Source organism: Poecilia formosa, unplaced genomic scaffold (assembly GCF_000485575.1).
Source record: "Poecilia formosa unplaced genomic scaffold, Poecilia_formosa-5.1.2 Scaffold92, whole genome shotgun sequence".
Classification (NCBI taxonomy): Eukaryota; Metazoa; Chordata; class Actinopteri; order Cyprinodontiformes; family Poeciliidae; genus Poecilia; species Poecilia formosa.
In genome coordinates, this window is record NW_006800031.1 from 601,369 (window position 1) to 615,933 (window position 14,565).

At 38.3% G+C, this 14,565-nt stretch overlaps 2 protein-coding genes and 1 pseudogene across 2 annotated transcripts in view; all 3 read left to right on the top strand.

Moving 5' to 3' along the window:
- Window positions 1-1,217: 1,217 nt before the first annotated feature.
- Window positions 1,218-3,670, top strand: tal2 (T-cell acute lymphocytic leukemia 2). Its single transcript, XM_007557815.2, has 2 exons — window positions 1,218-1,711; window positions 3,324-3,670. The coding sequence occupies exon 2, from the start codon at window positions 3,328-3,330 to the stop codon at window positions 3,664-3,666; it is 339 nt and encodes a 112-aa protein (XP_007557877.1). The 5' UTR covers window positions 1,218-1,711; window positions 3,324-3,327; the 3' UTR covers window positions 3,667-3,670.
- Window positions 3,671-8,668: 4,998 nt separating this feature from the next.
- Window positions 8,669-14,565, top strand: part of LOC103141983 (UDP-glucuronosyltransferase 2A2-like) — an 8,709-nt pseudogene continuing 2,812 nt past the window's right edge.
- LOC103141982 (UDP-glucuronosyltransferase 2A1-like) overlaps window positions 10,220-14,565 on the top strand; it is a 12,376-nt gene continuing 8,030 nt past the window's right edge. Inside the window, exon 1 of the mRNA XM_016674226.1 lies at window positions 10,220-10,240. The gene's annotated coding sequence lies outside the window, so the exon portion shown is untranslated. The remainder of the gene's footprint in view (window positions 10,241-14,565) is intronic.

The window sequence follows — 14,565 nt, forward strand, 5'->3', positions numbered from 1 at the left end:
GTCGAGCCCTCACATCATTAGTCCATCGATCCGAACAACAATATCCCGCAGTGCTGAGGCATCTTCTGCTGTTTTGGTTGAGCAAAGTAGGAGGGACGACCGCTCCAAGATGGCCGCCGTATTTCCTGCGCCGGAGCGGCCAATGCGGGGTCTACTCTTATATTATGTCGATCCGATTGTTCGGACTGTGATGACATGTATTATTAATACGACCTTAACACCAGTCTCTGGTTACCTAGCAACAACCTGTAGCAGCAGCAGTTTAACGTTTTGCCACTGTGCCTCATAACTTCTGAAAAGTAAAAAAAATAAATAAAATAGCGTGGAGTGAAAACTTTGGATAAAGGAGTAAAGTTCACACCAACAGTTTGACAATATTTCAGATATTTAAAACAAAAATCAATAATTATCGACTGATATGAAACACTTACATTGTGATGAGTTTTTCAGTTTCACCACCGCGTTGTGTTGCTGTCACATTAAAAAAAACAACAACAAAAAAACCTAAAGACACTGGAGATTGTGGATGAAACCTGACAAAATGTGAAAAAGATTAAGCCAATGTCGCAGGGTTTCGCTGTGCAAAATGTTACAAATGAAAATGTAAATAACCAAGATGGCGTGCCTTTAAAGGGTTTTGGTCGGGGCGTTGCATCACCAAACTGAACCACCTGACTCCACTCTGCAGACCTGAGTGGAGGCGGACAGCGGCCTGCAGGTGCAGCCTCTTGGACGTGCAGCAGCACCCATGAATGGGAGATTCAGAGCAAACGCCCCCCATCGGGGCCCGTTCTCCAGGCCCTCGGCTAATCCCATTGCCTAATCGGATTATGTAAATTCCTACTCCACACACACGGTTTTCTGGAAGGCTGCGTCTTTGAAACAACACTTGAAGGGTGTAAAAAGAAACAGTGACAATTGGTTAAACTGGACTTATTTTATCTGAACGGGGGTTGAAGGAAAAAAAAAGAAGTGAGGAGTGATGGCTGAGATGGGAGTCAGACTCTGGCCTCCATGTTTCCTCTAATTTATGTGTGGCCCCTTGGAATCACTCAACAAGATTACCGGAGTCATAACAAAACACATATTGTTCGACTGTCAATCTGCATGTGGTGTTTTTACCTTTTGTGGGCCAATCAGGCTGAGTTTAAAGGCAGAGCTGCAGGTTTTTCTCCTGGTGGGCCTTCCACGCCTAATGTCAGAGGAGCAGAAAGGAATCAGTGTCCAGAACAGTAAGAGAACGTTCCGAACGTCTCAGTTTCACCTCAATAGGAGTTTATGACCTTCAGTGGGATCATTCAGGGATTAAATGACAAACAATCACCTTAAAGGTGGCCTACTTTCAGTCATTTTAAAAGTTGAACACAAAAACCTGATAAAATCATTTAGAAACCATCTAAAGTCACGACCTCCGCGGAGCAACATCAATAATTCACATCAATTTATTCACAATAACAATAAAGGAGGTGGAGGTGGGGACTGAGCAACAACCACAATGAAGCTCCACCACGACACACGTCACACAATGGGGCCGCCCGGCTATAAAAGGTGGGATGGAGGCGCGCCGCGTCTCACCCGGCTCCTCTTCCTCCCTCTCGCTCCACCGGATCCAGTGACGATGAGGAGGCTCTGCTGAAGGACTGCCAGACGCCGATGACCTGCGGACGAAAGCTCTGCCTTCTGAGATTTCTGCACATTTCTACACAAACAGGTCAGATACATAATATTTTTAATGTTTGCTTTGGTTATAGATATCATTTGTAAGAAATACTGGGAGGAAATTGTATTTTTCTTTTTTGAAAATGTGCCTTTTTCTGCAAGAAAACCTGCTGAAAATGAAAAATGAAACATTTCTCACTAAATGATCATGAATAAATAAAAAAAACTTAGGCTATAAAAGCTTACACACAGATCAGGGCTGAACATTGAACAAATTTGTTATTTTCAAAGATAAAAATATAAAATATGCATCTTTTTAAATTGTATTAATATTGAATATAAAATCTGTCAATATTATTAGATTAACTTGATTACTTTCGTCAAAGTGTCTTGTAAAGTGTAAACATTTATAATAAGCTGAATTTAAATTACATTGAAAGTATTTATATAAATTTAGAGGAAATTTTATATAAAGGTGCTTTATATAAAAACTGGACTCATATTTTAAAAACTCCTTGAGATTAAAAATCTATTTTCACAAGCGAGTTGTGACAGCAGAACAGAAGTCAGTTACAAGAAGTCAGCTACAAATAAACACCGTCACTCATCAACAACAAGACTGTCTTTAAAATGAAAAACTCAGGTCGTCAATCAGCTCTAAAGTAATGACACACACACTGTGTTTCTGCAACTAAAATGGCTTTAGAAGAATAAAATAATCCTTCAACTGAAGTTGGTTCTTAAGATGATTCAATGCTGCAAAATCTAATTTATACCAACAGAAACCAAACATATAAACAGAAAAGAGTCACATTCCAGTCTGATACTAAATTTAACTAAAGACACTGCAAAGCTGCAAAAACACAAAATATTTTTAGTCTAGTTTCTACAAATATCTTAACTTGAAATGAGAAAAAAGTAACTTTTCAGCAAGTTACGGTGGCTTGTTTTAAGTAATTACTTAATATTGATGAAAAATAACTAGTTTTACTGTTTGATTATTTCACTCGTAACATTTTCCCCTGTTATAAGTGAAATAATCTACCAGTTGAACTGGAACTTTATTATTATTACTAAAGAGTTATTTATTTAAAACAAGCTCGTATATCTTACTGAAAAGTTACTTGTCAGTTAGTTTTGTCTTATTTCAAGTTAGTTAAAATATTTGTACTAGAAACTAGACCAAATACAACTCTGGAAAAAATTAAGAAACCATTAAAATGATCAGTTTCTCTGGTTTTACGTTTTTTAGTTATATTATTGAGTAAAACGAACTTTGTTCTTTTATTCTATGAACTGCTGACATGTCTCAGTATTTAACTAACCCTTGTATTTATTTGCAGAAAATGAGAAATGTTCAAAATAACAAAAAAGATAGAGCGCTTTCAGATCTCAAATAATGCAAAGAAAACAAGTTTATATTAATTTAGAAACAACAATAATAATGTTTTAACTCAGGAAGAGTCCAGAAATCAATATCTGGAGGAATAACCAGGAGGTTTTCAGTTCAGTGCAGTGGGTTCTTAATTTATTCCAGAGCTGTATATTTGGTAAGATTAAAATTATCTTTACAAAAAGCATAAATATTGAATTAATCTCCACTATAATCTAAAACAGATGAATAAACTGTTAAAAAGCTTCATTCGATCCCGTTTACCTTCCAGCATCATGACCAGGAAGGTGTTCACCAACACCAGGGAGCGGTGGCGCCAGCACAACGTCAACACGGCCTTCGCAGAGCTCCGCAAGCTCATCCCCACCCATCCTCCGGAGAAGAAGCTGAGCAAGAACGAGATCCTGCGCCTGGCCATGCGCTACATCAATTTCCTGGTGCAGCTGCTGGAGAGCCAGAGCGGCCAGCCGGCCGGCCACTCCTCCACCGCCCTGCTCAGCTTCCTGAGGGGCAACATGGAGCGGCTGCACTCGCCTCCCCGAACCTGGACCGCCACCAGCGACACCGAGGCGCCGTCGCCCGGATCCAGGAGCGACAGCTCCGAGGCCTGGTAGACCAGAAGAACATGGAGGACTTTTCAAACTGTTTTTATTTTTTTTACAGGGGAATAAAAACTCGTGTTGTGGAAGACGAGACGCGTCCCTCTTGTGACGCTGATTATTTATAAAGTATAATTTCCAGGAGCAATTTATACGTTTTCTGCATGGAAGTGTCCCACGTTTCCTTCGTGTCGCCATGTTTGCATCCCTGGTTGCTGGAACTGATTTAATTTTGCAGGAATTCCTTGTTTTCCAATGAGGAAAATGGAGGATTGTGGATTTTCTTATTCTGACTTAGATTAAATGAGGAACAGATGAAGGCTGAGCTACTTCTCCAGATTGCAAACGAGCACTTTTTGGTTTTTTTTCTTTTAAAATATGGCAACTCAATCAACAACAGAGAGCCATGCTAAGAAAATAAAAAATAATAAAATCACAAGAATAAAGTCAAAATAATACAAGAAAAAAGTCACAATTATATGATAATAGTCAATATTTTGAGAATAAAGTCAAAATATTGAAAATAAATTCAAAATAATATGAAAATAAAGTCATAGTATTACCAGAATGACTTTATTCTGGTCATTTACAACTTTATTCTCGTGCGACTTTGTTTGAGAATAAGTATTTTTATTCTTGTACTTTACTCTCATAATGACTTTATTCTCTGAATTTTATTTTATTTCATCATTTCTTAGTCCTAATACCTAACCTGACCTTTTCTCATTTATCAAGTTTCTGAGGCTTCAGAGAAATCAGATTTTCTGTTTTTCTTCCTTTTTCTCAAAACTCAGCAGCTGATTTCTAATGTTGGGATGAAACTGACAATCTGCTTTCAGTCATTGCTCACAAATATCCGATTTCAAAGGAATTTTTGCTTTTTTTAATTTATTTTCTGTAAATAAATGAAATGTGATATGACGGCCAAAGATACTGAACTGATTGTCAACTGTGAGGAGTGTGTAAATGATCAATCTTATATGTCTTTGCTAATTTATTTTTGCTTTACTTGTGGACACATAGTATCTTATTTATTTTAATTATTTATTCAATAAAGGATTTGTTAATTATTTGGGTGTTTTTCTTTACGCATTTTGTGAAATATTTACACAGAAACACTACCTGACAGAAGTACTGACCCGAAGGTCCCACAATTATGAGACAAAACAATAAGAAATGGCTTCTGATGTTTAGCTCCGAGTCATTTCACTGCTCATGTTGTAAATCGATCTGAAATAGACACTCCTAATCTAAATGTAAATTTTTATTTTTTTGTAAATCCTGGCATATTATTAAACATTCATCCTACTTCTATAGGAGAAAATCTAATACTTTTCCTCACTAGTTTAGGTAACACTTTATTTGAAGGGGGGTGAATATACTGTCATGACACCATCATAAACATGACATAACACCTGTCATGAACATGAATAAGCCTTCATGAATATTTATGACTGTTGTCATAAAGCGTCATTCGGTAAATTATGACACTTTTAATACAAAGTTGACATTATTCAAAATGTCTTTGTTATGACAACTTGACATTAACCAATAAATCATTATTGATATAAATTTGTTATAAAAGTATTACTGATTGCACTTTAAAAATTAGGTAACTTTATGTTAATTAAAGGTAAAGTTTAAACAGTAATGATTTTATAACAAATTTATATCAGTAATGATTTCTTGGTTAATGTCAAGTTGTCAAAGACATTTTGAATAATGTCAACTTTGTATTAAAAGTGTCATAATTTACCGAATGACACTTTATGACAACAGTCAAATATTCATGAAGGCTTATTCATGTTCATGACATGTGTTATGTCATGTTTATGATGGTGTCATGACAGTCTTATTCACCCCCCTTCAAATAAAGTGTTACCCTAGTTTATTTTATGTAACTATCCAGAAATAAAGAAACTAAGAAGGTAATAACCAGAATTTTCAAAAAGCAAAGCCACTTGAATTTCAGGATGACAGCCATTTTTCAAGATGGCCGCCATTTTGAACGCCTGTATGGTCACACTGTGATAACTGAAGCAAAGAAGAAAAGCTGCTGCTGCTTTGTGTAATCAAAGCTCAGAGGTTTGTTCCTCTGCAGCCATGTGGACACAAGGCTGACCTTTGCCCTTTGTCCGCTGACCAGAGGCCTGACAGAGGACCGGCTCGATGTGCCCGCTTAACTTGTAACCCATGAGGTCAGAGGTCGCTCCGAAGTCAAACGTTGTCCAGTTGGTCGTTGTGTGGACAGCGATGCTGGAGGGATGACGTCATAAACGCCGAGAACGAACGAAGGAATTCCTGGAAGAAAACAGAAAGTTTGACGTGAAAATGAAAACAAAAGTAATTTAAACAGGAAACCAGCAGCAGATATTAATACAGAAAGATAAAACAATAAACATGAAAGAAGACGACAACATGGATGGATGGATGGATGGATGGATGGATGGATGGATATTTAATTCACAGGAAAGAAACTAAATTAAAAATGGCTATTTTTCCCCCCAAACTTATTAAAATAAAATCCAGGCTTTTCCAGGTTTTTCCAGGCTGCCTTTACAGAAAAGTGAAAATTTTCCATAATGAAAAACTGAGAATGAACAACTGCTGTGGTTTTCTGAGTCCCTGTCTTGTTTACAGCTGAGTTGACAACAGCAGCCGGTTCATTTCAGTCGCCTGGCGAACATTTAGTTGCTTGAACGTCTATTGTGGCCGATCCTCAGACCAAACATGGCGACTAACTGAGCTGAAGAGTAAACACTGATCTGACTCCAGGCGCTTCAACCGCGGGAGTTAAACTCTGACTAAACAAAGCCGAGCGTAGCTGGACTCAACGACTGGAGGGAAGTGACAACTGACCCTTTGTAACACTGTAAAAACACAAAATATTACCAAGTATTTATGGTAAAAATAAGTAAAAATATCTGAGTGCACTTGAAATTAGACAAAACTAAATTATAAGTACTTTTCAGCAAAATATAGAAGCTTGTTTTAAGTGAGTCATTCCTTAATACTGATGAAAAACTACTAGCTTGACTTATTTCACTATAAATAGTGAAATAATTAAAAATACTGCTATTTCAGCAATATTATAGATTTATTGATTTAAAACAAGCTTATATTTCTTGCTGAAAAGTTACTTGGAATTTAGTTCAGTCTTATTTAAGATATTTTCACTAGAAATTAAACTTAAAAATACTTGGTAAGATTTTGTGTTTTTACAGTGTAATCCTGAAAAATAAATAAAATCATGTAACACAATGTCATGATGAATCCGAGTAATGACTTCACAGTACATCGAGTCATTTCATAATAAAGTTTTTAAAAAATGAAGGAACTGGTTTATGTCACCACTTCCTGGTAATGTGACACATCTGTACTTCTGTGTACACTGCAAAAACACAAAATATTACCAAGTATTTTTGGTCAAGTTTCTAGTGCAAATATTTTGTTACACTAGAAATAAAACTAAACTAACTTGCAAGTAACTTTTCAGGAATATATAGGAGTTTTAAGTCAATAATTCCTTAATATTGATAAAGTACTGGTTGTGTTGGTAGATTATTTTAACATTAAGATGGTAAAAATGTTTGGTTATAAGTGAAATAATCTGCCAGTGGAAGTAGTCATTTTTTATCAACATTAAGGAATAATTGACCTAAAACAAGACCCTGTTTATTGCTGAAAAGTTGCTTGCAAGTAAGTTTTGTCTTATTTCTAATGAATATTTTCACTATACACTAGACAAAAATGGTAGGAATTGCTAGGATTTTGTGTTTTTGCAGTGATAAGCTTTGCGGTTTCTTTGAAAACTGGAATATTAGGTAGAAATGCTGTCATGGTAACACTTTATTTACAGATTCCTCCCAATCATGTCTGAACATTACGGTTTTTCTGCAGAGTTAGGAAAAACCCGATGTGTAAAAAAAAAAGACACACACAACAAATCTGCATGCCTCTCACTCGCTCCGCATCTTCCTGATTGACTATTCCTTCGCGAGCACGCGGGTAATCGTCTATTGAGAGCACATTTCCTTATCAGCGTCTGGCACGCTGTCTGAATCCGTTATCACAATGGAGCAGATCGGCGCAGGCAGCCCCACGCTCTCCCGGCTCCATAAAGAGAGCATTTCTGGAGCTGGGCGCCAGCCGATAGGCCCTGAGCTCTTTATCCCCTTAAAGCCAATTCACCCTTTGCATGTTTAAATATCTCAGCTCAACCCCTGCCCTTCCTCTCCCATCTCAGCACTCGAGCCACCCTCCTCCTCGTCCTTCTTCTCCTCCTCCTCCCAGTCTCAGCGGTTCCGAGGCTGAGCCGTGGCTGTAATCGACCTGCAACGTGGGAGCGGAAGATGCAGGTGCAAGGGCTGCGTGTCCGCTGCCAGAGGAGGGGAGTCCTCCATTGTTCAGCTGGACAGCACCCTCTCTCCTCTGGAGCACCCTGTGAAGGAAGCAGGGGGCGCACAGAGACAATCACGCACCCTAATCTGATTATGCAAATGTCTACTTCAAAAGGCAACACTCTGTAACCCTCAGCAAGTGGTGCAGAGGAGGCAGAGGAAGCAGCAGGAATGTGAGCAAATGCACGGTAAATTCCTATGAAAATTAAAATAAATCAGAAATCAACAATTTTTGTTGTTTCCATCTCAGGTTTTTGTGTCCCACCAGGGGGAGGTGTAGGAATGAAGACATTCACAATGTGAATAGATCCTGACTCACTCAACGGGGATTGAATCCAGTATTCAAACAGCCATTGTTTTTCCAGCCGTCCCTGAATCCAGCGTCAAAAGGGAATCTACAATGTTAATGAGGGGGACGAAGTGCACAGCTTTTAGGGGTTTTTCACACCTGATTGATTTGGTTCGATTGGGGACCAACGTTGGAACATTTTCTGACATTTTCAGCTGCTGCAGTTATTTCACACCAAAACCTGTTCCCCTCCTCGCCTGTAGGGGCGCTGCACCAAGAACCACTAAAGGAAACACAAAAGCTTCCAAGAAAAAAAAACTAGCGCAATTTCCTTCTTCACAAAATGTAGACAAAAATGGAATAGCATCAGATTTTAGTGGCGGTAGGATTTAAATTTGGTCTTTGGTAAAAGATAAAGAGCCATTTCTCACACTAGCACAAGACCCTGGTGAGTTTGTTTTTGTTGTATTTACCCAGAATGCCCTGCGCTAAAGTTTGCTTCCTGCTTTTGGAGCGGTCTCCAGTGTGCTTGATGTTCACATTTGCTTTCGAACCAAGAATAATTGTGTTTCCACACATGATAGTTCGGTAGACTCGGTTCGATTGGGGACTAAAAAAAGAAAAGAACATGTAGCAAAATGTGGTGATTCAAAGTGGTGCCTTGGTGGAGCTGAATATAAATGTACACTACATTTTTCTAATTTTGATTGTGAATTTTCTAAAGTGAAACTAAATCAATAAAACTTGGAGGAAATGTACAAAGTCAGGTGTATTTTTTTGTTTATTTCCATTTTATTTTTCTTCTAAGGTGTTTTAATGCCTTACATAAATAAAATTTGATTGATTGAATTGCCAGAGTATCTTGAAAATGATGTTTATACCTTTCTGAAACAATAATAGCTCGACTGGCAGCTTTAAAGCTGCATTCAAGCTGCTTTATTCTGATGAGAATAAAACCACTGCTGGGTTAAATGCATCAACAACGTTCTGAATCACTGTGACAATCATTAAGGGGAATGCTTACACATTTACCAACAGCTTCCTTGTATGACAACATTGTTTAACACTTGATGTTTCACATGATCACGATTAAATAAGCGAGATTCTGCCCACAGCAGAAGTTCAGACTTTCGGCTGGATTGCTTCTTATTCAAGAGGAATTTTCTCTTTCCCAACATATTTTAAACCACCATGAAGCTGCATATCGCCTTCTTTGTCCTGCTGCTTCTTTCTGCAGCCAATGGAGGGAAGATTTTGGTGTGGCACACAGATGGAAGCCACTGGATCAACATGAAGCCGGTACTGGAAACGCTGGTGGACAGAGGACACCAGGTGACGGTCCTGATCCCGAGCACATCGCTGTTCATGAACAGCAGCGAACCGTCTCACTTCCGCTATGAACCGTTTAACGTCTCCGTCTCAATGGAGTTCAAAAAGAAGTTTATCAAGGAGTTCCTTCTCTTTTCCATCTACGAGGTTGATCACATGACCTACTTCCAGATTTACAACAAATTAATGGTTTTATAAGGACCAACATGGATTATTTCCTTAAATTCTTGGATGGAGTGGTGAAATCGGAAACCATCATGAAAAAGCTGAAGCAGGGAAACTACGATGTGTTATTTGCTGATCCGATCTACCCTGGCAGTGACCTGACAGCGGACATGTTGGGAATCCCTCTGGTCTTTTCTTTACGTTTTTCCTTGGCTCATAACTGGGAGAGGATGTGTGGTCAGCTTCCTGCTCCTCCCTCCTTTGTTCCCGCTGCTATGAGCAAACTCACGGACAAGATGGACTTTTTAGAGAGACTCTGGAACGTCCTCTTCTATGCTTTGCAGGACATCGTGATGCCAAAACTTAATGTGGAGAGAACTGGATAAATATTAGTCTGAAGTCAAAGGTGAGCGAAGAGAAAAATCTCCATATAATTAACCAAATATTCTAAAATATATTTTAGAAATCGATTGTTCAGGCAAGTTATATATATATATATATATAACTTGAACTGGGTGAAGCTAAAACTGTCCCGTCAACTTCAGGAGTTTTGGCTAAAACATATTTACAAAGGATTTTTTATTTTTATTTTAAAATGTATATATTTATTGTATGGTTTTGTATTAAAAACTGCTCTGAGTGTGTTCTTCAACAAATCACCTTTATTAAGTCTGTATACTCCAGTTAGCGATTTGCTAGTGATACTAAATTAGTTGACGATTATCTCAATAACTGATTAATCGGGATTAATTGTATCAGCCCTAAAATTAATCTAAAATCTTTTTTTTTTTTGGGTCGGGATAGAAACTCTTTGAATTAGTTGTGATTTTATGCACAGCAACCTGTTTAATAACATGCTGTTTGTAACAGGAACACCCACCAGTGCCTGTGAGTTGATGGGTAAAGCTGATACCTGGTTGATGAGAACCTACTGGGATTTTGATTTTCCTCGTCCACTCCTCCCCAACTTTAAGTTTGTTGGAGGGATCCACTGCAAACCAGCTAAACCTTTACCAGAGGTAGAATAAATAATGACACCACATTAGTGCTGATGCAAACAAAAGAAATGACATGTTGAAATAAATTACCATTTTACAGGAAATGGAAAATGGAGACGATGGTATCGTTGTCTTCTCTTTAGGATCGGTGGTCAAGAACCTGACCACAGAAAAGGCGAACATGATCGCATCGGTGCTCGCTCAGCTTCCACAAAAGGTAAAAAAAAAAATCACTAACTGCTCTGATTAACTTCTGCAGAGTTAGAATCATCCATTTAGATATTTTATTACGTCATCTTCGTCCCAAACTAACTCTGGACTCCCACATAAATCCTTGTTCAACTCAACTAGAAAACAGATGCAAACCTCCGTCTGCCCTGTTGATTGGTATCGCTGTATTTTATTAGAATTAGACTTACACTAACACAACTTTATAGCTACATTTTCACTTTCGGTTCTCAAAAATCAGTTTAGTAGTCATTTTCTGTATAAAACTGAGTATTAAAAGAGAGCAAGAGTTTTACACTGCAAAAACACAAAATCTTACCAAGCATTTTTAATCTAGTGTTTTAATTGTATAGGATTAACTGAAATAATTTGCTAAAAGAAAAAAGTGCCTTTTTTAAAAATTTTTTTACAAGTATTAAAACCTTATAATTCTCGCTGAAGTTATTTGTGAGTTTTGTCTTATTACTCTAAAAAATATCTAAAGAGCCATTTATTTAGTCATGCATTGGTTTGAAGATAACAGATTTACTAATTTATGTTCTTATTTTCTCTTATGTTTTCTCTACATTTTGATCTCATCTTGCGCAGTGTTTTGTGACTGTGAAAAGTGTTTTCTAAATAAATAAATAAATTGCTTAAGTTGTTTTAACTGGTTGATTTCTCAGCTCAGTTTGGTTAAAAACATGTTTTCTTAAACGATTGTAGGTGCTGTGGAGATATAGCAGAGAAAAACCCAAAAGTTTGGGCTCCAGCACCAGAATTTATGACTGGATCCCATAAACTGACTTGCTGGGTGAGAAAATCTAATAATCCAACCTAGAGGCCTCTCTACGATAGTATTTTAGCGCAATATTTTGTGGTAGTACTGTGATAATGAAAATTATGAATAAAAGCTGTTTGTTACCTTGTTTTAGGTAACTGTATGGCACAGCCTTCATTGCGGCACAAACAAATTCTGTTCTTGAGAAACATTCTGGTTTCTTCGGGACGCCGCTTACTTAAAAAGTGTGATTTATATCGTTAAACTGCTCACAGTAACTGCATTTTATCATATTTTCCAACTTAGATATTTATTGATGGTCTCATGGAACAAACTGTGAAAACAGTAAAAATGACATTTCTGATGATACTGTTATATGTTTAAAACATTTTTTGTTAGAGACAACAATAAATCAAAATTCTTAAAATAAGAAATTTTAGATATTTGTGTGTGTAAATGTCCACCCCATGTATTGAGGTCATGTATTGAGGTCAGGTATTGTGCTGAAAACAAAATATGACATAAAAAAGCCCAACGTCTAAAGAGTGTCGACACTACAGCACTCACTTTATTGTTTAACTTCATAATTCAGCTGTTCCAACATGTAAATATGAGCACAAAGTTATTAAAATGATCTATTTATTAAACTTGTCCTTCATCAACAAATATTTAATAACGTTGGTTTCTACCAGGCCATGCTAAAACCAAAGCTTTCATCACTCACGGTGGGACAAACGGGATCTATGAGGCCATCTACCACGGCGTTCCCATGGTGGGAATCCCCATGTTCGGGGACCAGCCAGACAACATGGTGCACATGGAGGCCAAAGGAGCTGCAGTTACTGTTAAGTTAAAAAAAAATGTCCGCAGAGAGACTCAGAGATGCTGTCAACACCGTCATCAATGACAAATCGTAAGTACTACATTATCTTTGGGAAGTGTTTGTCAGAGGAGGGGCTGCAAGGGAAAGCTGGATAAAAATATAATAATAATGAAAACAAAGTTCAATTCCATAAAAATGTTTATCTTAAATGCATCCGTTACTCAAAATGTAATATAACTGATTAAATGTTATTCCTGATGCTCATTTTCTGATTGGCTGCCAGTCAAATTCATGAAGCTGCTTTGCTCCTCAAGCCAGCATTGCTAGCAAGAAATGGAAAACGACCAAAAGAACCGTCCAGCAGCCCATAAGAAAAGCCAACAGAACTGTGGAAGTAAAATAAAACTTGATGTGAATAATCTGAAATATCACATAATTTCTTATAATGAAAAGAGGGGATTATCTGGTAATAAAATCTTACGCCACAGACTAAAATCAGACTGTATGAAGCAGCATTTATGCTAAATGAGTAATAATCATTGAATAGTGAATAATAAAAAAAACATTCGAAACGTTAATGTTTTTATATATGTGTGTGTATGTATATATATATATATATATAAAAACATTCGAAACGTTAATGTTTTTATATATGTGTGTGTATGTATATATATATATATATATAGTGGGTAAGTCACCAGTCTTCCACCCGGGGGGACCCGGGTTCGAATCCAGGCTGGAGCAAAACAGTTACAACAGTGAAACTGAGCTGTGCAGTGTGGGTCCTTAGGCAAGACCCTTGGAGCTATATAGCCTACCTCATACCATGAGAGACATTGATAAGCATGACATGCCGGCTCAGACGTCGCCCGGCCAAACAAGGTCTGCGTCAGGTGCTGGGGAACCAGAGCACCTTGATGACAAATGGGCTACTGGAACAAGACGGAAATGGGCGAGAGATGAAAACATGGATCTGTTGGAATGCTACTACTCAAGTAACCCTAGTCAGAGGGGTTACATGCAAAGACTGTGGGAGGAATGGTTACTTCGACATCCCCAGTCAACACTAACTGCCAAACAACTAGTAGCTCAGTGTTCCAACATCCGCAAACAGCAACTGCTATCACAACTTGAGATTGATGAGGTACAACACAAAGGGGAGGAGCCAGGACGCCAGGTCAGAAGGGAGTTAACTACAACTACCCGCCCAGAGACTGGGTATGTAGCCCCAGTAATGAACGAACCATCTGAGCTGAACAAGGCAGCAACTGACCTGAGAGAGAGAATCATGCCCCGAATGAACACCAGACAACCCCGACGCCAATTAGAACAGCTGAGTGAAGTACCATCAGAAAGTCTCATTGAAGATGTGAATGCAGCATTGAGAACGATCCCGACCAACACCATAACTGAAACCAATGAACTGATATACAACTAAGCATCGGTGATCCTTGAGATGCTTGGCTATAAGAGCAACCATGAGACCCAATATCTTATGAGGCTAAGATACCACTAACCACTAAGATCAATATCTTGATCTTAGTGGTTAGAGGCTAAGATCAAGATAACAAGGAGGGAAGTGAGCCAACTGTCAGAGCTCAAAAGAGGTGCAATGAAAAGATCAGTACCTAAGAAGTACAGCCAGATGCCCATACCTGAAGCACTCGAAACTCCAAGCCTTGGCCAGCCGCCTAAAGAGATACACAAGAGAGAATGAAGCCAGGAGGATTAACCGGCTCTTCTCCACCCAACCCACCAAGGCTGGAGACTGAACAATACTGGAAAGGCATATGGGAAAGGGAGGCGTCCCACAACAGCAAGGCACAGTGGCTAACTACTGGCTAAAGAAACTCACTGCCCTCCATGAGCGACTGGCAGATCCAGAAGGATCCCTCAAAGGGTTCAGTCCCATCCAGCTATCG